The sequence below is a fragment of the Sander vitreus genome, chromosome 1 (assembly GCF_031162955.1).
Source record: "Sander vitreus isolate 19-12246 chromosome 1, sanVit1, whole genome shotgun sequence".
NCBI classification, from domain to species: domain Eukaryota; kingdom Metazoa; phylum Chordata; class Actinopteri; order Perciformes; family Percidae; genus Sander; species Sander vitreus.
Genome location: NC_135855.1, coordinates 27,778,560 through 27,800,927, shown reverse-complemented (window position 1 = coordinate 27,800,927; position 22,368 = coordinate 27,778,560). Strand labels below are relative to the sequence as shown.

The window sequence follows — 22,368 nt, the reverse complement described above, 5'->3', positions numbered from 1 at the left end:
CGAACTGTATGGAAAACGCATGCAACTTTCATATAATTTGACATTATTCACATTTTTTTAACGGCATTATCATACGGTAGTAAACTGTAATATAGGCCCTAACCTAACGTTACTATTTACAGGTAAGGCCCATAGAAATACATTTTATTTCCATAGAAGTATAGGCCATCCTTATCGGGACCTACTGTTCTACAAGCATAAGTAGCAGGCATCGTATTTAGGAGACATTACTAATGTATGGTATTGGGTAAAATGTCAGACAACATTGGGTCTGTCCGTATATCGACATATGAACACGTTAGAGCACTCTGTAGGTGGCGTTAACTAAAGTCATGACTTCAAATGAGAATTTTGTTTTTACTGTAAGTTAGTTATTGTGTTGCCTTCTTCTCTTATCTTTCTCCCATCAGCTTTCCCATCAATTGTTCTCCTTCCCCATCTGTTCAACTTTTATTCCTCCCTGTCTCTCTCCTCCCACTCGGTGGACGGTCATACGTTAACAGCCACCGATCAGTCGTCGTCAGCCATGTTGTTGGTGTGACATACTCACACTGAGCTGTCAGCAACAGGTTCTCTGAGTAACACTGCTGCTAAACTTTAACATTTATCCAACAAATACTGCTCTCCTTGGATAATAAACCTTTACGGTGTGTCTGGGAAACCGCCCTGAAGTGGTGGGTGATAACTTCAGGCCCCTCGGAACCTCGGAAGTTGATGTTTTTTGGCCGCGGTGAGAGAGGTACGCAAGCGAAACTGCTTATCTAAGCATGAGTGTAAGTTTAATAGTGTTATGTTAATGTTTCTATAGATGACTTTTAGGTTTCACGTAAGCTTTTTTAATATGTACAGGTTTTTTTTCTTTTGATGTATGTTTAGTTTGTCTTCTTTGATTTAGGAATATAAAAGAAACCTCTATCTTCAAAGATGGTTGATGCTCTACTGGGATGGGAGTTAACGTTAGGTTAGCTAGCTAAGTTATGATTTAATTGGATGTTAGGTATTATCGATACTTAGACACGGGATATTTATAGATAACGTTACTTCTGTACGGCGTTGTACGTTTATAAAGGCAGATTTGCAGGTCAGTCTCCTAAATTCCTCTCTGTTCAAACGAGTTGAGCAGGTTGCAGGTCTCAGACCGACTGGTGACAAAGTAATCAGGGAATGTTACTCTATCAGTTCATCGTTCAGACATAGGCTACAGAGCGAGGTTCAAGTCAGTTTGAGGTTGTGAATTAAGAAAATCTGTGATTCGCAATAGATTAGCAGTGCTCAGTTATGTTTTTGCTTTTGAAATGTTAGCCTATTTTGGGTTGTCCCATAGTTGGTCTTCTGTTCTTCAGACTGACAGTCTAAAGTGACATAATCAAGAGCCACCAGTAAATGAGCATAATGTCCAACATCATTAAAAGATACAAGGAACCCAAACAGTGTATTGTAGGAATCCACAATACTTGTTTTTTTGGTCAGTATTTAATTAATAATTTACAGGATGATTACAGTGGATACTAATGTTTTTCATTTTGTTGTAATACAACCAGTGGAGTTTACTTACTTCTGACACCCAAAAATGCAGATTTAGTTGCACCTCTCCCTATTTATTTGTCATCAAGTCATCATGTGTCTGCATTTACTTAAGGGAAATTTGGCACAACTTACTTCATTTTAGAAGAATAGAAAAATGCAACCTTTTTTTGTATACAATCTTTTATAAAACTTTAATTCATTCTGCATTTTTCTGCTTAAAAAGCTATCATGTCAAGTGCAGCAGCACAACATTAATGCATCATCGACATTAACATTAGCAGGTTTAATGTTGATGTCCATTCTAATGCAAATGTTACAGGTAAGCAGTCTCAGCATTGCCTGACACCGATAACCTGACTGAAATGTTGGATCTCTACAGTGAAGCCATAGACCATAGAGCCTTTTCATTATTCCCGTGACCATGGAGCAATTGTATTAGAGTTTTTTCCTGGGAAAATAAAATTAGGTGAGAGACACCGATAAAACAGATGATTTTGATACAGTGGGCAGGGTAATAATTCAGTTGAAAGGGGCTGATGTAAGATAGCCAACATGTTGAAGAGTCTGAAGATGATTACACCAGTATTAAAGCCAGCAAAATATTGGATTGGTCCCAGTGGTGTTAGTATGTCCATTTTTGCACGAGTGTTCAGTTGTTAAATAAATGTGGTTGTGCATCATTGCTTTGACACACACGGTGATACACTCAGTATGGACATAGCTTAGTACAGAGATGGAAGGCTTAACAAGCTGCTTTTATGCAGTGTCTCTGTCACTGCCGGTAATGTACAGTATAAGTTACATCAGTCTCGTTAGCAACAGTTTCCTTTACCTGTTTGTAATTTTAATGCCCGAATATGGGCTTTATTTGTTTTTCTCCACTTTATTGTAATTATGCTATTATTGCATGACAGAGAACTGATTAACCTAGTTTTGATCGCCATAATCACAACCTTTCCTTTGGTTGAAGCATCCTCAAGGAGAGACAATTAATGGCTGCAAGCTGAGTTTTAACTTAGCCCTTTCTGTGAAGGGAAATGTCAGGGTTGCCGATTCCATTATTATTTATGCAGTGTTAACATTATCAGTATGGTTATCATAAGTAGGGATGCACCAATCCAACTTTTTCAGTCCCATTACCGATGCCTGGACTTTGTGTATCTGTCGATACCGATCCGATACCGTTGTTGAATTAATAATACACTGTATACCTTCCACCATGTGGAAGAGACTAAAGGCACCAGACTAAACATTACTTTCCTAACCAAGACAAAATAACATAGATGTAATGTATTGAATTATTTATTTGTACACTCAACTCTTCCAGCATGCGACACACGTGCGACAGAGGCGAAAAAAAACCGAACAAAACTGGATCGGCCCGTGGATCTGTTAATTTTTCTGATCCCCGATCCAGCTATGTTGTCAATATCGGGACCGAGATCTGATCTTAATATTGGATTGGTGCACCCCTAATCATAAGCTGAGTTGCCGATGTTCTTCATCACTGTCATGCTACTTGAGAACATCACCACTGTTACAAGTGCGACTTGGAGTATTTGCATTACAATAACAGAGAGCACCTCTGGACAGGCCCAGTGTTGGTTTGTTAGGGAATTTATTCAGCAGATGTGAGGTTTAACCAGCCTTTTAACTCCTCCTCCTTTAGCTAGCTTTAGTGAAGATGATAGAGGAAACACATGCACATATGCAAACACAGTACTACCAGAAATTTCCTGTTTTAACTCAAGTTCATACTATAAAATAGCGATTTATTGGAGTACTTTCTACAGATCTGTCTTATCCTCCTGTTATATGACAAATCAGGGTGGGTCAAGGCAGACTAAAGGAGGGAGAGGTATGCCTTACCTCTAAAGAAAACAAAACACAGCACTGCAAACAATGTTGATCAAATTCTATCTGAAACACTCCGAAAGGCCATTGCATCACTTTCTGAGTGTGTGAATGCCACTGTTAGATAGGGTATTTATGGCAGAGTGGGTGGATGCATTGTGCTGAAATACTAAACAAAGCCAGCTGAAGAGTTAGCTCTAAGCAAGCGAAGCAGTTGGAAAGACAGAAAAAAAAATATTAGATGGACAGCCAAAAGAGCATGGGAAACTGTGCATAGAAACAAATACACACAGAGAGTGAGGTGGCTGAAAATCAATCAGAGAAAAGGTTCATTGTGAAACATCCTTTCCTCAGTCTCATCCATCTCTGTCTGGTTCTTCGTTGTGTTCTGTATTTCCTTCTGTCAATTTAAAATTGTCTACATGGCAGCAAGGGGCAGTAAAAAATGAAGGGTTCAAAGAATCTGGCGATACAATACGTATCACGATACATGGGTCACGATTCAATATATTGCAGTATATTTCGATACTGTGCGTAAGGCGATATATTGGGATTTTTTTAAGTATAATTTTGGAAAAACTAATATAAAAAAAAAAAAAAGACATGATGTTCAATAAAAGTCAGAGAAGTTTACTTTAGGTAAACAATTCAGTACACAGAAAATGAAACTGCCAGGTTGGGATTGTGGTTCACAGGTTCTTAGTGAGCACATTTGTATATGCTAAAGTAGGCCAAAGTTCAGCCATAGCTACATTGTTAGCTTCTAGCAAAAAGTCACTGCTAGGCACTGCTAGGCAAGGACACTAGTGGTGCGTCTCAGTATAACCATCTAGCGGTAGGGGGTTTAAACACAACATAAACGTGAACCACTGTCTTACATGAATGTTTTTGAACGTTTAAAAAAAACAACAACAACGATATTGCCTTTTTGAAAATCAATACAGTATTGCAAAATAAAATATCGCGATACTCAAGTGTATCGATTTTTTTCTTACACCCCTACTATTGAAGCAGCTAAGGTCAGGGACAGCGAGGTTACTTATGCAACAGTTTCCAGTGTTGTATATACTAACTAATTCGGCAGGAACCAAAGCAGAACTGATGCAGGTGAGGTCTTAACGACATAGCCAAGCCATAAATAGACTAGGCAGAGCTGGCGGACTTGTTAACAAACCTGACGTGTCTCAAGTCCAGGAAACAAAGCTATGGACAGGAGTCATTTATTTAATTTTTTTTATTTTTTAAGATTTTTTGGGGGCATTTTAGGCCTTTATTATATCGGACCGTTGACTATGTGAAAGGGGAGAGAGAGGGGGAATGACATGCAGCAAAGAGCCACAGGTCGAGTTGAACCTGTGGCCGCTGCGACAAGGACTGAGCCTTTGTACATGGGGCGCATTCTCCAACAGGTGAGCTATCCAGGCGCCCCAGACAGGAGCTTGCTAGCTACTGCTACTACTTGTAGCTTTTTGATGGGCATGCTTGTAGGATGAGGCAGAGTGTGGAGACCTTTTAAACCTGCTGGGTGTATTATTATTTTTTTCTTCTTGTGGTCACGTTGCACAGATTGCAGTTACACCTGACTGATGAGGCACCACCTCTTCATGACTGTGGAAGAGCTGTTTCGTTAACTACAGGTTGGGACCCAATATGAGTCATATGTCTATATGTATATAACAATGACAACACCTTGTTATTGCACATTGTGCATCCCCTTTCTGTGGATTAAATGCAGTGTCACACAATAGTGTAGCTAGAGCTGGGAGGAAATCAAAGTATTGCTTATAGTTGCTAGTCTCTATTCATTACAAGGATGTAATGTCCAGACTACACAAAGTGGTTTGAAAATTATATTAAAACTTTGTGTAATCTGTAAACTATTACTTGTGTTTCTCACTCTCTATGGTGCTGACTGTAACACTATCAAAACAGTGCATCAGGCTTTCATTCACAGCCGCTTTCCTGTAGCCTGGAGTCTGTTTTCCAACCTTGTTTTTAGTGGCTTTTAATAGATCCCTGGATCACAGGAGAAGTACAGCTGAAGTTAGTTTCTAGAAAGGATTTGCATGAGATTTTGCAAAGCTGAGTCTACCACTGAAGTCAGTCACTTGTGCCAGCCAAGTCCTTCGTTCAGTTGGTCAGGCAGGCGTACAGTAAGAAAAGTCACTCTGGAAACAGTAAACCTTAAAGCAGACAGTCCACTGGTATCTTTCACTTATTCATTATAATTCCTACAGTGTTGCATTACCAGAGGGTACACTCTAGAGTCTGACCAATACTGAATGGCTGATGTTAGCTTATCAATCATATGTTGTGTTGGCATATACGTATGTTGGCCAATACGCAAAAAAAGTGCTTGAAACTGTTAGGACTCGATACAGTGGTTTGTCTAGCAAACGCCACTGTTTCCACCACTGTACTATGCAACACCTGAGATGTCAGGCAACTGTTGATGTTAACATGTTTATTATTTAAGTAAAAGAAAGTGTAAAACAATTTTGCTTCAACTGATGACTAAATGCTGTGGATCTTTGCTGAAAATGTGTGTTTATATTTAGTACATACACAATTAAACTGGTCGGTCAGTTAGTGTAGTGCAGAAAATTGTCTTAGGCCAAAATAAGGTGTTAAATGAGTTCAAGGCTGTGGCATTTTTTCCAAATAGTTAAGTAATCAGTCTACTTATGACCTGACTTCTTTGTTTTTCTACTGCAAATAATGCAGTCTTGTTGTATCTGTGTTAGAACTGCTGCAAAGTACATGACCTACTACTGACTACATTCTTATTAAGAGAAGTCTCCATATGGTCACACTCATACTCCAGTATTTAATAAAGACTGCATATGATGAACAAGGGCAGAATGAAAGAAAACGAGGCAAAAACTGAAAGTGTGAGGATGAAGTACAGGAGGACTTGACCCAGGAGGAGTGAAGGCGAGAGGGAGAGCGACGGAGGGCAGGCAGTAGATTAACCCTCCCTTGCTGTTCTCTGCCCTTGGAAGAGTATTGGTCAGACCGCGTTCACAAAAGCTACACACGATCCCTCTTTTCTCTCCCTCTATTTCTCTCTTATCTCATTCATGTTCTACTTTAGCGATCAGTTATTTAGCTTCCTAAAAATCACCCGTCGATCCATAATTCTTGTACTGTCCCAGGTCCAACCCTAGCTCTTATTTTCTGGGACATCAAAGCGATCCCTCTGCCAAAATCCATGATCACTTCCTGTTAACTGACGTCAGATGAGGAAATGCTTGTGTCTGGGTTACTGGGCAGGAGGTGTTGAGAGGAAAGACTGGAATGTCTTTCCTCCTCCGACTACATCATGTGAGTCTGACTGGCTGATGGGATAGAGATAGTCATGGAGGAAGCAGGTGTTCAGCACACCAGTAATTGAAAAAAGTGAATGTGGAAGCTACAAAACCAACATGATGATTCAGTATTTGATGTTAGATATTCAGTACATTCAAAATGAATGCTTAAAATGTAATCCTCATAGTACATATGGCCTGTATTGAAGCAAAAGTTCACACTTTCCATTCCACGGTAAAACGTTTTGAGTTAACTGTACAGATGAGACCTGTAAACATGCTCGCAAACCCAACATTATACAAGTCATTGGTCTTTTGTCAACACAGAGCCCATATATGGTACATTTAGTCTCTGGATACATAGTCTAGTACATTTACCATGCTGGGATCTACCACAAACTTTATCCTAAAGATTCCAAGCAATGTAAGAAGAAAACAACACAGTGACAGAAAATGTGGTCTAATTACTAATGACAAAAAATATACAAAGATTCAAAATAGTAAATCAGTGAAGGTCTCTAGTTCTGATTAGTTAGCTGGCTCTGTCATCTAACTACACTGCTGAGAAGTCTTTACTGTAGTAAACTGACATTTATTAAAGATAATGGGGACAGACATCTCCACCGTAAATGTAGTCACTTATCACCTAAAACGTACAAAGCATAGCTAACCTTGCAGAAGAAAGGGGCCCTCCTGCTACATAAAACAAGTTCATGCGACAGCAGCTGCATTCCCACACTTGCTTTGCATGTGCTTGACTCAACAAGAGTGGGATTAAACCATAATACTTACATAGAAAACAAAGAAAGGCGTGGGTGACAGAAAAGCAGGTTTGAAATCGGTCAAACGGTAGGGAAATGGTTTCTTTGATGGCAAAGTCGGTCGGTTGGTCAGTCTGTGTTTCCACTTTGGTTCAAACTGAAACATCTCAACAATAGCTGGATGGATACCCATTTTATGTTTGACAGACATTCATGTCTCCAGAGGATGAATCCTAATAACTTCGATGATCCTCTGACTTTTCCTCGAGCAGTTTGAGTGAGATTTCTCAACTATTGGATGGATTGCCATGACATTTCATCAGGAAATTGTAATCATTTTGATGATCCTCTGCCTTTTCATATAGAGGGTTTTCACCGACGTCACGTTCTGGGCGGTAACCTGGATGCGCAGCCATATTGGAGGCACTCGGTGTAAACAACTGAATGGAATAATGGAGTATTGTGCACTTTGGATACTTTGTCTAAACAACAGAAAAGCTCATCAAAACGCGTCCAAGATGCAAAGGCATGGAAGGACTTGGACCACAAAAAAGGCGCGATAGTTTGAAAAATTACAGTTTACTGGCGGTGCAGATCCCTACAAGTTGGCTCCCTCTTCTTGGATCCATGGTGACCCGGTGATTCTTCCTTCAGTTGCATATCCCGATATAGTCAACTACCTGGTTTTCTCGCCGAGCCCATACACAGTTTGGAGGCTTATAACCAGATGGTGTGTGGATGGGTGAGGGAGACGCAGTACCAAGTCATTAACAACCAATGTGTTGTGAAGGCCAAAGTAAGTAATGCAATAACGTGACTCTCAATAATAATTTTTTTTTTTTTCCATTTCAAAGACCGAACAAGACAGCGTTTTCCCTCGTAGATCCTGGTTGAGCTTTGCCAACCACAAGCGCCTCCTTTCCTCTGATAACTTCTGGCATTCCTCTCCCTGGTTTTTAATAACTTTTGGAAGTCGATAATATTCCAAATGTTTTTCTCGGTCTGACCTATTGGTACAACCTAAAACACGGCAATAATTAACCATTTTCCTTAACGCCGTTCGGGATCTACTTCAGTGCCTGTGCTTTGTTGTGATGCGGAGTACCTCCAACATGGCGACTTCGGGTCTGATGACGCGTCGTGAAAACTCTCTATAGTGCCATCATCAGGATAAAGTGTTAATTTGACCATTTGTTTTGATGACAAAAAAAAATGACCAAAAACCTGCAAAACCATTCCAACATTTCCATCAGCATCAGCTGAACTTTGCAGATGTTAGCATGCTTTAACACACTCAAATAAAATGGTGAACATGGTAAACCTACCTGCTTATCGTCATTATGTTAGCATTTTAGCATGCTAGCATGCTGATGTTTTGCTGCATTTAGCAGTCAGACAGAGCTACTAGTATGGCTGTAAACTTTTAGTTGGCAATCTCAAAGCTTTACAATGAACAAATGACAACACAAAACTCTTCTTCAAAAATGTTTACATGTGTACAACATTTATCATTACTATACTGTTATGAGGTAAAACGACCAGTTTCTGAACACTGTCTGCTTAACACCAGCACACTAAAGATCTTTTTTGAACTAGTCCAACATAGTACTGAACAGGAGTTTATATATTGCTGGACACGACCGTGATTGTAAATGTTTTCTCATGAGGGTTTATCGCTCTAGCTTGTGTAGTATTGGTGTCTGGCCACTACCATGGTCTGTGTAGCTAGTATATTGGAACATGTCCCAGTAGTTAAAAAGCTTTGGGACGTGGCCAGAGTGCTCCTGACTGAAGAGAACAGGAGGAGCCCTGTTTGACTCTGCTGACTGACCAGAATCTCTCTCTGCCTTTTTTCTCTCCCTCCTCTCAGTGGCACCACTGCCCTGTCTTAGCTGCAGTATTGACTGATGACTGTGTGTGTTTTGCAGATGGCCTCGAGCAGTAGCTGAGGACGCCGACGGGAGTTCCCCCTCTGTGCCTCTCTGCCACCTGCAAAAATGAATGGTAAGACCGTGTGTGTGTGTGTGTGTGGTGGTGTGGTTTGTTTTTTGGCTCTGCAGATCTGCTGAGGCCAACACAGTGATAGTTCTAGTAATAATTCCCAATTTGGTGTGTGTGGCTGCACATACATCTGTCTGAACACACACTGTCGTAATCATTTGTCTCTTACTGTTTGTACGAGTGAGGTTTTAATCTTAAAAGCTCCACTGTCCTCTGCACCAGCTGTACATTTGTTGTGCTCTTTGGTCATTATAAAGTCCATTTCTTTCCATATTCTGACACCAACTTTGTTTATGGTGCCAGTGACAGGACTAAAGTTACAGTACTGTGTATGTTTTGTTATGATGAAGGGAACTGTCCATTCGTTGTGTCTGCTGATGGACTGTGGAGTAAAAAACTGATGTGTGATGATGTTGGCCTCAGTGAAAGTGTTGTTCTGCCCTCCTGTCTGAACAAAGTGACACAGTAACAGTGCGCTTCATTATCACTTTGTCAATATCAGTGCATTCCCAACCCCTGACTGCCACTGAGGCTGGCCTCGAGGTTCTCTCTCATTTTATCTGTGTGTGAAAAGTGTATGCTCATTTGATTTGCTCACACGTGTGTGTTTGTGTGTGTAATGTACACTTGTGTGATTTATTTAAACAGTGAAAAGGTAAAACAGCTGTGGGCCTGTTCAAGGAGCAGGTTTGCTGATTAGACCCCAGATATCCCTCATATGAGATATATGTACTGATATAAAACCATATCTTCTTATATCAGTAGAGTTAGATAACATAGCTATGTCTAAGTTAGATAAGTTAGACATAGCTATGTCCCATGTTTGGTGCTTCACACTTCGGAATTTCTTCATTTTTTTCTCTCTAGGTGGTCCAAGTGTATGGGCGATCACTCCTGAGGAGAGGGTCAAACATGATCAGAAGTTTGACACTCTCTCCCCATCGATGGGCTATGTGTCAGGTACACATACTAACACGCATCATCGCACAGACTATTTGTGCATCACTCTGTACAATTAAAGCACAGTTAATTCCTAGCATCACAATAATACACAGGCACATGTAAGTATAAGTAGGTTGACAGGCTCAGGTGATCAGGCGATTATAGGCACAGAAATAGTATCTGATAGTAATGTATTCAATGCAGACACATTTTTCAGTTTTGCATGCATGAAAATGTCATGTTTTTGTTTTCTCTGTTTCTTTCCTTTCTGTTTCTTTCTGTAGGGGAACAGGCAAGGAAGTTTCTCCTCCAATCAGGACTGCCTGCTTCAGTTTTGGCTGAGATATGGTGAGAAACACACACACATACACACACACACACACACACACACACACTCTCGCTCAGAGTTTTGAGCGATGGGTTCTCTGGAAGTTTTCACTGAAATCTATACTTGAAACACTAGATCTTACAGTGTAACACTCTTTGATGAATCTCTGTTTCCCCTCTGTCTCTCAGGGCTCTGGCTGACATGAATAAAGATGGGAAGATGGATAGGTTGGAGTTTTCCATCGCTATGAAGCTCATAAAGTTAAAACTCCAGGGTGCACCGCTTCCCTCAGCACTGCCAATCATCATGAAGCAGCCCCCAGTGCCTGCTCCCAGCCTCAATAACCCCACCATAGCTTTGACCAGCCCAGCCTATGGTATATTATTATTATTATTATTATTATTATTATTATTATTATTATATGCTGTATGTGAATGTTAGTTAGCGAGGAACTTAACCGTTCAGAGTGTGTCTTTTGCTTAAACAGTCACAGCCTTAAACACAAAAAGACGTGTTGATTAAAAGATGTAAATGCAATATAAAAAACAAAAAACTCATTTGGGGATTTTAACAACTATTGACAAGCTAACCTAAAGTGTATCTGAATGATCTCCATACATGTTTGTGCACGTGCATATATTGACTGCTGTGTCATCTGACTGGGTTACCTATTGTGTGTCATAGGTATGGCTTCTGTGCCAAACATGTCCCTGATGCCCGGGACAAACATTGCCATGTTGAACCCTATCTCCATGGCAACCCCTGGACTCTCACCTTTGACACCAATGACAGGCTTCTCCACTTTGGTTCCTACAGCAACAGGACTGAGCCCTCTAATGGCCTCCACCGCCTCCAGGCCCCTGATGCCCACCGTGGGAAACGCCACACTGCCAAACGGCACCATTGGAATTCTCCATCCACTTCCAGCTGGAGCTTTGGCAACTGGTACAGGGGATTTTCATTTCTAACTTTTATTTATCTGTTTCCTCTCCTTTCCCCCCCACCGCCGTAGTATTGTGTATCTGTCACTGTGTCATAAGGAGGGTCTCCTGTATGAGTAAACGCATTCATCTGTCCTTTGATTATCACTTGCAAGTTGCTTGCTTGTATTTTCTCGCAATGCCCTGCTCTGAGAGTAAGTATTGTAAATGTGTGCAGAGTGCAGATAATGAAATATTTCTGAGGGAAAAGGAATGAACCCTGGCCTGGTTTTGCAGAGTCAGATCTCTCTGTCTCATCTCCATACAAACACCCCTCACTGTCCTTGCATGACAGTATATACTGTCAGTATACTGACCCACTTTAGGGCTTCCCTCCCCTTTCTCCCTTTCTAAAAATTGCAATAAAAAAAAAATCACATCAAGATTTTATGTTTGTGGTTAATGGTTTCCATAAAATGTCATCATAATATTGCAGATAATTATAGAAAAAGTATGTAATGGATACATGTGTTGGCTTTGTATTGTCAGGCGTACCTCGCTCTGCATCCCCCTACTCCTCTCCGCTAGGATTCTCCTCTTCTGGTATGAACAAGGCCTCATCGCTGCTGGACCTAGGATCTATCAGGTAGCACACACAAAAAACACACAACGAAATTCGGAAGGACAAAGCAATTTCCCCTTTTACACAATCAGCGCCTCATTTATCTTGTTAGCCTTTCTGAAGTGCAAAACACACCGGTCTTCCTGAAGTTTGGTGCATTCAGCTTGTGTTTTTGTTTTCCCTCTGTTTGTCTTTTAGCTCCGCTTCCTCATCCCCCTCTGTGATGTCCCCCATTGCTACTGTTCCCAGCGACTGGGCTGTGCCACATGCCTCCAGACTCAAATACAGACAGCAGTTCAACAGCTTGGATAAACAAATGACAGGATACCTCAGTGGTACGAAGTGTGTGTGCGTATAGGTTTGTGAATAGTGTGGTGGTCGACAAAACCAAGCTTTGCCTGGAATGCAGGCGTGGATGGTCATGAACAACAGTCACTGATGATTTCATAACGGTTTCCTTCTTTCTTTCTGTGTGTGCAAAGTCTTAACCAACTCTAAGGAAGTGGAGGCTGTGGGTGTGTTCAGACACAGGGCCAGTTTTTTCAACACACACACACCAAACAAGGAGAGAGGAAATCATAGAAGGCACAAAGGCTTTAACAATTCTCAGAATCAGCATTAAGAGTCATTAGAAAGTTGTTTCAGATCCTGATTTATTCACAGGCAACACGTGACACACACACACACACATTCAGCCAAGGATGCACTTGCCTTATCATTCTGTTACTGCAAGCCTTGCTGGACCTGTATTTCTCAGTATGGCTATGTTCAGAAGATTGTGTCGTCTGGCGACTTTCAAGCTCAGAAACTCGAGCGAAGATGGACTCTTCTCTCTTCTGAAGAGTCCATCATGTTTTTTTTAATCCTCCGTTTCCTCCTTGGCTACTAGCAACGACAGTTTTGTTGTCATTACTTAGAATTTCTCATGGGGGAGACAGAAACTACACACTATAGCTTTAACCAGAAAGGTCCCATTGAGATACAATATCTCTTCTGCCAGGGAGTCAGGTCAAGATGGACAGAAAAAACAAAAGTTTACATATACTAGACATAGACAAATACTGTAAACCAGCTACGATGATGCACAGGACCGCCCTCTTTGTTCACCTGCCACATTTTAGTTTAATGAGTTAATGGGCACATACTGGACAGGTCCTTACACACACACACACACACACCCTGGACCTTTTTCTTTCTTCTGTACATCTGTACTATACAGGTGTTCTGACATGCGTCACTCTTGTTGCCAGGTCAGCAGGTGAGGGGTGCCATGGCGACCACGATGCTGACTCAGTCACAGCTAGCTTCCATCTGGTGAGTGAGTGAGTGTGTGTGTGTGTGTGTGTGTGTGTGTGTGTGTGTCCTATGATTGTGTGACAGTCTTATGTTTAAGAGTCAGGTTTGGCAGCCAGACATTAAAACAATTAATTCCACTGTAGCGGGAATGACAATAGGCCATTGTTTAAGGAAATATTTGTTTACAGGTCAATGCTGCTCTTAGTATCGATTACCAGAAAAATATAGTTGCTTATTGTCAACTAAGTTTAAACTGTAAATCGTTATACTGTTCTTCTACTGTGATTTTTTTAATTTTTTTTATTTTGGTTTTAACTCCCAAAAATGAACATTTTCATATGCAAATTGTCCCTATAACGTGTGCCTCAATTTATAGACTGGACATTTCAATGTAGATCAGAATCCATAAGTAGCTGAGAAGTATAGTCGCTAACCTTAACTAGCAAGTTCAGTCTAACATAAATGTGATGAAAAAAACGGATCAACAGAAAGTTGTAATCATTTTAAAGAGCCTCTCTAATGGTGCCAAATATTTCCTAGTTGTCTTACCTTCCTATCCTTTATGTCATTGCACTGCATTGTCAGTATGAAATCATGTATAAACCTTGCTCCTCCATTTTGCAACTCTCTTTTGCAGGACTTTAGCTGATGTGGATAAGGACGGCAAGCTAAAAGCTGAGGAGTTTATTCTGGCAATGCATCTCGTGGACATGGCAAAGAGTGGCCAACATCTGCCGCTAACCCTGCCAACTGAACTGGTACCACCCTCACAAAGGTATGTGTACACACACACACACACACACACACACACACACACACACGGTGCAATTTAACAAAAACATTGCAAATACCCTGTTCAGTAGATATGTTTTCAAAATGTAAGTACATTACACGTGTATTACATTAATTTATATGTTTATTTAATATTTTGATAATGTGTGTATTCCAACAAGTTATTTTAAATATATGTTCCAGGAGTGCAGTGAACGGATCCAGCTCTTCTCTCTATGCAGCTCTGACTGACGACTTGGTCATAGAACCTCCGCAGAAAGCCAAACCCAACAGTCAGTACTCACAATACCAATGCTAAACACAGAGCGTAGCCTTGTTTAACTGCTGCATTATGTTCAGTCTTTTTCCAGAAATCAGATAGGATCACTGAGTACAACTAATGGCTATGGCTGTCAAACTTTTTGTACACACGCTAACAAGTTGTAATTGAATGGCATATATTGTTGTACATACAGAGTGGCCACTTGCAGCAGCCTAAACTGTAGCCAGTCAAAGACAGCCAAGTGACTCTAAGTGTAGGGCAGCAAACTTTGGTGTTGGGTTTGTACACACTATCGTCTTACACTAAGTCACAAGTTGTACAGCTAGAATTAAAGGTTATAACAAGTGCTTTTAAGTATTAAGTTCACAGCTAAACGCTATTTTAATATCTAAATTATTCTCTTTAAAACCTAAATCTCCAAAATATCAATTACAATCTCATAATCTTGTCTATGATTACTTTTCAGTGGCAGTATTACTGAAATTACAAATTAGTTTTAAATGTATACACATGCCTGACAGTCAAAACGGAATGTTCATTATCCTGCTTTCTAAACACATTTAGATATACATATTTAGATTTGGATTTGACTGCTTACTCCCAATCATCATGAAAAAGTACACCAACCTTCATCAAAACTTTTGTTTTTATTCAGTGTCGTTCGAGGATAAATTCAAAGCCAACTTGGAGCGTGGGAACGCAGAACTGGAGAAAAGACGACTGGCGATGCAGGAGGTGGAGAGAAGGGAGAGGGAGCGGCACGAACAGAAGGAGAGAGAGGAGCGAGAGAAGAGAGAGAAGGAGGCTCGGGAGGCCGAGGAGCGGAGGAGGAAAGAGGAGGAGAGGAGACTGGAGCGACAGAGGGAGGTGGAGAGGCAGATAGAAGAAGAGCTACATAGGGAGATAGAGAGAAAAGAGGTGAGGGACTGTAGATACTGTATTTACAAGTATAAATTATGTATGAACGCTCCCTCCTTTATAGTCACAGCAGAGTGTCATGTATTGACACGTCAGTGTCCTGTATGGGTTCATTCCAGGCTGCACAGCGGGAGCTCGAGCGTCAGAGGAAGGAGGAGTGGGAGAGGAGGCGCCGCGGAGAGCTCCAGATAAAGAAGGAGCAGGAGCAGGATGATATCATCAGATTAAAAGCTAAGAAAAGGAGTCTTGAGATGGAGCTGGAGGCTGTGGTGAGTGGTGGAGAGACACAGTGGGTTTATTTCAGTGCAACATATTCACGCATGTAGAGGTGCTGTAGTCATACAGTGTTTCTCTGTTTGACCAGCTGTCTCTAATCCATCGTGGACACATTAAGGGGAGTTTGTAAAGTTTCTGTTTCTCACTACTTCAGGGTAACAAGCATCGTCAGATCTCAGACCGGCTGCGTGACTTTCAGAACAAGAAGAAGCTTCAGAAGACGGAGATGGATCTGACCAATCAAAGGAAAGAAACACGCCAGCAGGACATTAATAGCCTGCAGAAACGGATTGAGGTGTGTGTGTGTGTGTGTGTGTGTGTGTGTGTGTGTGTGTGTGTGTGTGTGTTTTATCAGTGATTTTATTTGTCCGATTATTGCTTTCTTGAGAGAGAATGCATTAATGCTTTCCTAAATACGTTCCTACAGTGACACATTTCTTGTTCCTTCTGATGCATTTCCTCTTGGTCAGGAGTTCCAGAGGAAGTTGTCCCAGCTGACTCCAGAACAGAAGAGACTGACTGAGAAACTCAGAAACATGTCTGTGAATAACCTGCCTGGTTAGTATTGATGGAAGAAATGACAGAGCTCAGAAAAAACACATATTACAGCACTGATGGTGATCAATAAAAGAACAAAACACATTGATTGATTTATTGGGCAAATTGGGTACTTACTGTATATCACAGTAAATTCTGAATATATATATATATATATAACAAACCACTGCAAAATAAAAAATACTAAAGTGAAAATCATAAAAATATTGTTATTACTAATATATGCGGAGTGTGAAAAACAAGTATAGGATATGAATGAGAATGTAATTATAGAGACCTACCTGCTGCACTCTTTCTTTCTTTTTTTCTTTGCTTTTTTTCCACTGGGAAGATTCTAGCTTGTTTAACTGTATTTCATGTGTTTGTAGTGTCGACCATGTCCACCCTGAAGATGGGTGTTACAGAGAGAAAAGGCACATGTGTGAAGCTGCGAGAGCAGCTGGACTCGCTGGAGAAAGAGACCGCTGCCCGTCTGTCTGAGATGGACCAGTACAACAAAGATATGCAGGTAAGAATTAAATACATTGTAACATTAATAGAATAGCTTAACATTGCATCAGTTAAAACATTTCAATCATATCTTCATCATATTCAAATTTCCAGCCAGTTTGGAGACTACACCTCTCTGCTGGTTTTTGCTGCCTCACACGTCCTTATTAGCAGGTGCTAATCCAACTATATAGCTAAATTAATGTCACTTCTAGCAGTCAGACTTGTTATTTGATAAGTATCAATAACTACAAACAGGATTAATAACTTGATTCAAAGTATGGGGGCATATAATGGTTTCTTAAATGGTTGGTGATGGCAGTACGAAGCTTTAATACAGAGCTGATTGTTTTCCTTACAAACTAAACTCATTACATATTTTTATCTTGTTTGCTTAATTTTATGGCACTTATATATGTAACATATTTGTGTTTTTAATGTCTTTTAAGTTCAAACATGTTTAAAAGTTTTGGAATCTGCAATTTTTAAGTTCCACAATTAGTACATACTTATTACTGCAGCTTGGCCCTTGATGCCTCTTTTCTCTCCTCCAATCATTCCTTTCCATCATAACCTTCTTTCTTACCTTCTGATACTGATTTCATCCTGTTATCGCTAACTTTCTAACTCTGTAACTCTCGTCTGCATTTCTCTTCCTTCTTCTCTTTCTTCTTAACCTTTTTTCCCATGCTGGATGCCTTTCCTCTATTCCTCTTTCTTCCCTTTCATCCCTTGTCCTAAACTTTACAGTATGTGGGTGATGAGGACTCTTTGCTTTAGGCTGCCTTCTGTCTGCGGGCCTGCCTACGTAACCTCTTCTACCTACTAAAGGTTTTCGCTTTAGGTCTCTTTGTTGTTCTCGCCTTCTTCTCTCTTTTTTGCTCTTTTCTGTTGTTCATCGCTCTTCTCATATTTCTCCATCCTTCTGGCATCTTGTTTCTGTGCTGTTTTAGCTCTTTTGACATATCTCTCTTTTTTCTTTCTTCTCTCCATCTCTTACACCCTCATACAAATACTCAATGTTTAGGCACCTACGTGCATGATATGTGTTTGTGCATGCTGGGTGTGTTCAGTCCTTAGCCTGTTATGTCTATCTAGTCAGCTCATTCTTTAATCAGTCACATATCTTTCACTCTGCTAGTAAAGGTGCGTGTATATTGATTAACACGTCTTAACGTTGATGTCAAGTTGTCATAACACAAACCTCTCAAACAATGCTAACTTACCATTAAACGTGTCATAATTTACCAAATGACACTTAGTGACAACAGTCATTCATGGAGACTCCTTTATGTTCATGACAGGTGTCATGTCATGGCTATGACGGTGTCATGTCAGTCTTATGCACACCCCTTCAAATAAAGCGTTGCCGTGTTTTGTCTGCATCAGGAACTGAGAGAGAGCCAGAGAAAACAGCAGGCGGCACTTGAGAAACTACGGAGCATCAAAGAGGACAAACGGCGGGAGCTGAGTCGAAGGAAGGAGGAAGAAGAGGAGAGAAGGAGGATGGAAGAGGAGAGGAAACAACAACAGGAGGTGGAAGCTCAGAGGTATTTGGCTTTCACACAGATTTATTTTTTAAATTTCTTAATAATCCGACGTGTCATATTAAAGGAAAAAATAGGATGTCTTGACCCACTCTAGAATGTTTATTCAAACAAAAATGTTAAGAAACGTGCTTTTTCACCTTGATACACACCCTTTTTAAATAACGTTTGCTTCCCACTCCCAGGCGTATTAAGATGGAAAAAGATCGCCAGTGGCAGGAGAAGCTGAGGAAGGACGAAGAGGAGCGTCAGAGGAGGCTTCAGGAGGAGAAAGAGGCAAGACAGAGGGAGGAGGAGGAGAGAGAGAGACAGGTTCTCATCCAGGCGGCCAAAGAGCAGGCCGAACGAGAGCTCCGAGCAAGGGAGGAGGCGGAGCGGAAGAGTAGAGAGGTGGAGGAGAGGAAGAAAAGAGAAGAGGAGGAGCGGCAGAAGCAAGCGGAGAGGCGGAGGCAGGAGGAGGAGAGGAGAAAGCTGGAGGAGGAGAGGAGGCAGCTGGAAGAAGAGAGGAGGAAACTGGAGGAAGAGCGGAAGAAAGAGGAGAAGAGATGGAAAGAAGAGGAGGAGCGACGCACGAGGGAGGAGGAGAGGAAGAGGTTAGAGGAGGAGCGGAGAGAGGAGGAGCGCAGAAGAGAGAAGGAGGAGGAGGAGAGGAGGCGACAGCGGGCAGCCGTGGCCGCCGTCCGTGATTCGGAGGAGAGGAGAAAGCGAGAAGAGGAGGAGAGGAAGAAAAGGGAGGAGGAGGAGGAGGAGCAGAGGAAAAAGAGGGATGACGACAGGGCGAAGCTTCAGCAGCACCAGCAGGATGAGGATAGGAGGAAGCGTGAGGAGGAAAGAAAGAGGGCGGAAGAGATGAGGAAGAGAAAAGAGGAGGAAGAGGAGAAGAGGAAAGCTGAGGAGGTGAGAAAGAGGAAGGAAGAGGCACCTCGTCAGCGGCAGCATCTGAGTACAGGAGGGAAGGTGGATGTTCAGGCTCTGCTGAGAGGACTGGAGGAGAGGAAGGGTAAGACACACACAGCGTGTTTTTTGTATTTTTATATACTTCTCTGTCATCTCTTCCTGCCTGCGGTGTGTATTAAAACCACTTCTGAAGCTCCGCTTACATTATGATCCCTGATGTGCTGCTTTAGGTGGGCAACCCAGGGCCACTGAGCACAGGAAGTCAGCGGCTCTCACATCCTTCAAAGCTCTCTACCCGTTCACTGCGCGAAACAATGAAGAGCTCAACATCAGTGCAGATGATATCATCGAGGTAAGATTGAAGAAGATGTCTCATAAAGGCTTGACTTGCAACCGAAAATGATGGAACTTTTCTTCAGATTAGCAGACCACTCATGTTCAAATGTCTTTCTTCTTCCTCTTCCTCACTCTCTTTTTTTTTTTTTTTTACTTTTGATCCTATTTGTCTTTCTCAAACTTTCCTGTCTCCTTCTGTCAGGTTGATGAGACGACAGAGCGGGAGGAGGGTTGGTTGTACGGCAGCAGACAAGGGAAGATGGGCTGGTTCCCAGAGAGCTACGTCGAGAGAGTGGCCCCATCAGACACAGCTAATAATACTGCTGCTGCTGTTCCTAAAGTGCCGCTTCAGTCACAGCTTTGCAATGCACTTGAAGCTGTCAAGGCAGCAGGAACAAAGTCTGCCTTCACACCAACACACTCTCCAAACCCTGCACCCTCTGAGACACAAGGACAGGTGAGAGGTACCATTAGGGCCCATTCAAACCAAAATAAGCAATCCGGTGATTTGCCACAGGGTTGTGTGGCGGTGTGGGGGTGTCACTAAAACGGCCTATTTGTGTGACATCCTGTTGTGTTCTTTAACCCCCGAATAGAGCACAAGTAGACTTTATATTTAAGATGATTTCTTTTTTGGGCATTTTAGGCCTTTAATTGTATAGGACAGCTTATAGAGGAGACACACCAAGCCGATAATCGGCCGTTGGACCGTCTGCGAGGTCGGTGACTCGAGTCTGTTCGGTGTGTTCAGTGCCGTCGTCCATCCGAGGAGCCGTCGGCCTTCATTTTGGCCGACCCGACATGTTCAGTCGGGACACAGGGCAGTCGGGACTCGCCCGGAAATGGCGAGCGGATGAGCTGCTCAAAATCTGACGAAAATCTTTTAAACTGACCTTTGTCAATCTGAAATGAAGACAGATTCAGAAACTACACGGCCTATTTCTCGCTTAAAATGTTTTCAGAAACACGTTTTGGTGAACTCAGTGTGTTCTGAGGCATTTTTTGGACCTCGGGGACCCGACTGATCAGTCCGCCAGCCTTTTCTGCCGACGTCTGGTTGGTGTGTCAGGGCCTTTACACATGAAAGGGGAGAGAGAGGGGGAACGACATGCAGCAAAGGGCCGCAAGTCGCAGCCGAACCTGCGGCCGCTGCGTTGAGGAGCAAACCTCCACACATGGGCGCCCGCCCCACCAGGCGAGCTAACTAGGCGCCCTAGACTTTATATTTCACAGTAACTCTTTTCCGTCAGATGGTTTATACGTTTCCGACCGCACTTGAAGGCAGCTTCATTTCACGGAAAAAGAGAGAAAGAAAAGAGACAGCCGAGATAGATCGACTGCGTTGTTGTAAAACTTTCTTGTGGTAGCGATAGAGGCAGTGATGTTTCCTGTTTCCTTTACGGAACTCTTACCGCCTCAAAACCGACTGACAAATCTGATCGGCAGTTACATGACTGGCCACTGCAGCATGACATTGGGTTGTGTTTCCGTGAGTCGGCCTCAACTTTTCACCACAGGCTGGCTGCATTTTTTTTTTGCTTGTCCCCCCCTGCTGCAAACCCCGCCGCAGCCTAAACGCACTACCCCCATTGAAAATAAATGGAAAGCCACACCATCTGACGGCCGACCCAGGCTGTGTGAATGCCCACTTATACAACAGGTCATTTTACTGCTGTACCAGCACGTAAAATTCCCCTTTGATTACCACAGGATGATTGTCGTCTGGACATATAGAAATGCTCCAATACTCACTGTGCTGTCTATCTCTCGGTTCCTCTGCCTGCAGGTGGTGGGTAACCTGTTGGCCCAGGCCCTGTGTTCATGGACAGCAAAGACAGAAAACCATCTGAACTTCAATAAAGACGATGTCATTCAGGTGTTGGAGCAGCAGGAGAACTGGTGGTTGGGAGAGCTGAACAGTGAACGGGGCTGGTTCCCTAAAACATATGTGACACTGCTGGGAGAAGAAGAGAGTTCAGAGTGAGTCTTTATTCACACGTATTTGTTCCCCATAATTTAACTAGTGGGAGGACAGTGATTTTGTTTCTTTGGAAAAATATCAACATTTTCACATTTTAAATTTCTCTTTTAGTTGCCTTTTTGAAGACCTAATTGTCAAAGTCAAACAAGCCATGAAGGCAAATGATTAGTTTCAGCTGGCAAACCAACGGTACTTCAGTACAGTATTTTACTTCCATTAATTCCCCAGCTATACCAAACCTCATTTTGCATGTGTTTTAGTGCATGAGGTGAAAGAGACAGGTGTATGCCGGTGTTGCCAAGACAACTGGACGTTAGTTATTGTAGTTTGGCCTGCTAATTTGGAACAGAATATGCGTACAAAATGGCACTCCTTCTGGGAGTCAAAAGTCAAGTCAAATCTGAACGCACATGATATTATCTCAGATATTCATCGCAAATTACTTCCATAATTCTGCTTAGAAATCCATAGGAAAAAAAGTTCCTTTATAACTCCAGAACTTGCTTGAGAATCATCACATTTTTAAGTTTTCTTCAGTATCAAAGTCATCCAGTCACAGTTCTCTGTACATCCATGGTTACATTGCAAACAGGAACCGCTAACGGCTACAATTTACATACTTTTAATGGTGCCAATTTTCCAAAATGTATACAAATATAGGCTAAAAACACAGTGCTCAAGTTGTAGCCCATAGTGAACTCTGTCATATTTCATTTGTAAACATCCAAGGTTTAAGGTTAAGTTAGTGTCATT

General features: G+C 41.9%; 1 protein-coding gene across 1 annotated transcript in view; it reads left to right on the top strand.

Annotated features, from left to right (window-relative positions):
- Positions 1–499: 499 nt before the first annotated feature.
- The window catches only part of LOC144518543 (intersectin-2-like), a 31,875-nt gene continuing 10,006 nt past the window's right edge, over positions 500–22,368 (top strand). The window contains 22 exon segments of the mRNA XM_078251298.1: positions 500–773; positions 4,948–5,018; positions 9,379–9,454; positions 10,319–10,411; positions 10,678–10,741; positions 10,910–11,097; positions 11,406–11,666; positions 12,191–12,287; positions 12,462–12,598; positions 13,514–13,577; positions 14,197–14,334; positions 14,535–14,623; positions 15,269–15,531; positions 15,651–15,800; positions 15,962–16,102; positions 16,278–16,365; positions 16,734–16,873; positions 18,244–18,404; positions 18,587–19,401; positions 19,529–19,650; positions 19,837–20,091; positions 21,421–21,614. Of these exon segments, the coding sequence (XP_078107424.1) occupies positions 9,448–9,454; positions 10,319–10,411; positions 10,678–10,741; positions 10,910–11,097; positions 11,406–11,666; positions 12,191–12,287; positions 12,462–12,598; positions 13,514–13,577; positions 14,197–14,334; positions 14,535–14,623; positions 15,269–15,531; positions 15,651–15,800; positions 15,962–16,102; positions 16,278–16,365; positions 16,734–16,873; positions 18,244–18,404; positions 18,587–19,401; positions 19,529–19,650; positions 19,837–20,091; positions 21,421–21,614 (3,467 nt within the window). The 5' untranslated portion in view covers positions 500–773; positions 4,948–5,018; positions 9,379–9,447.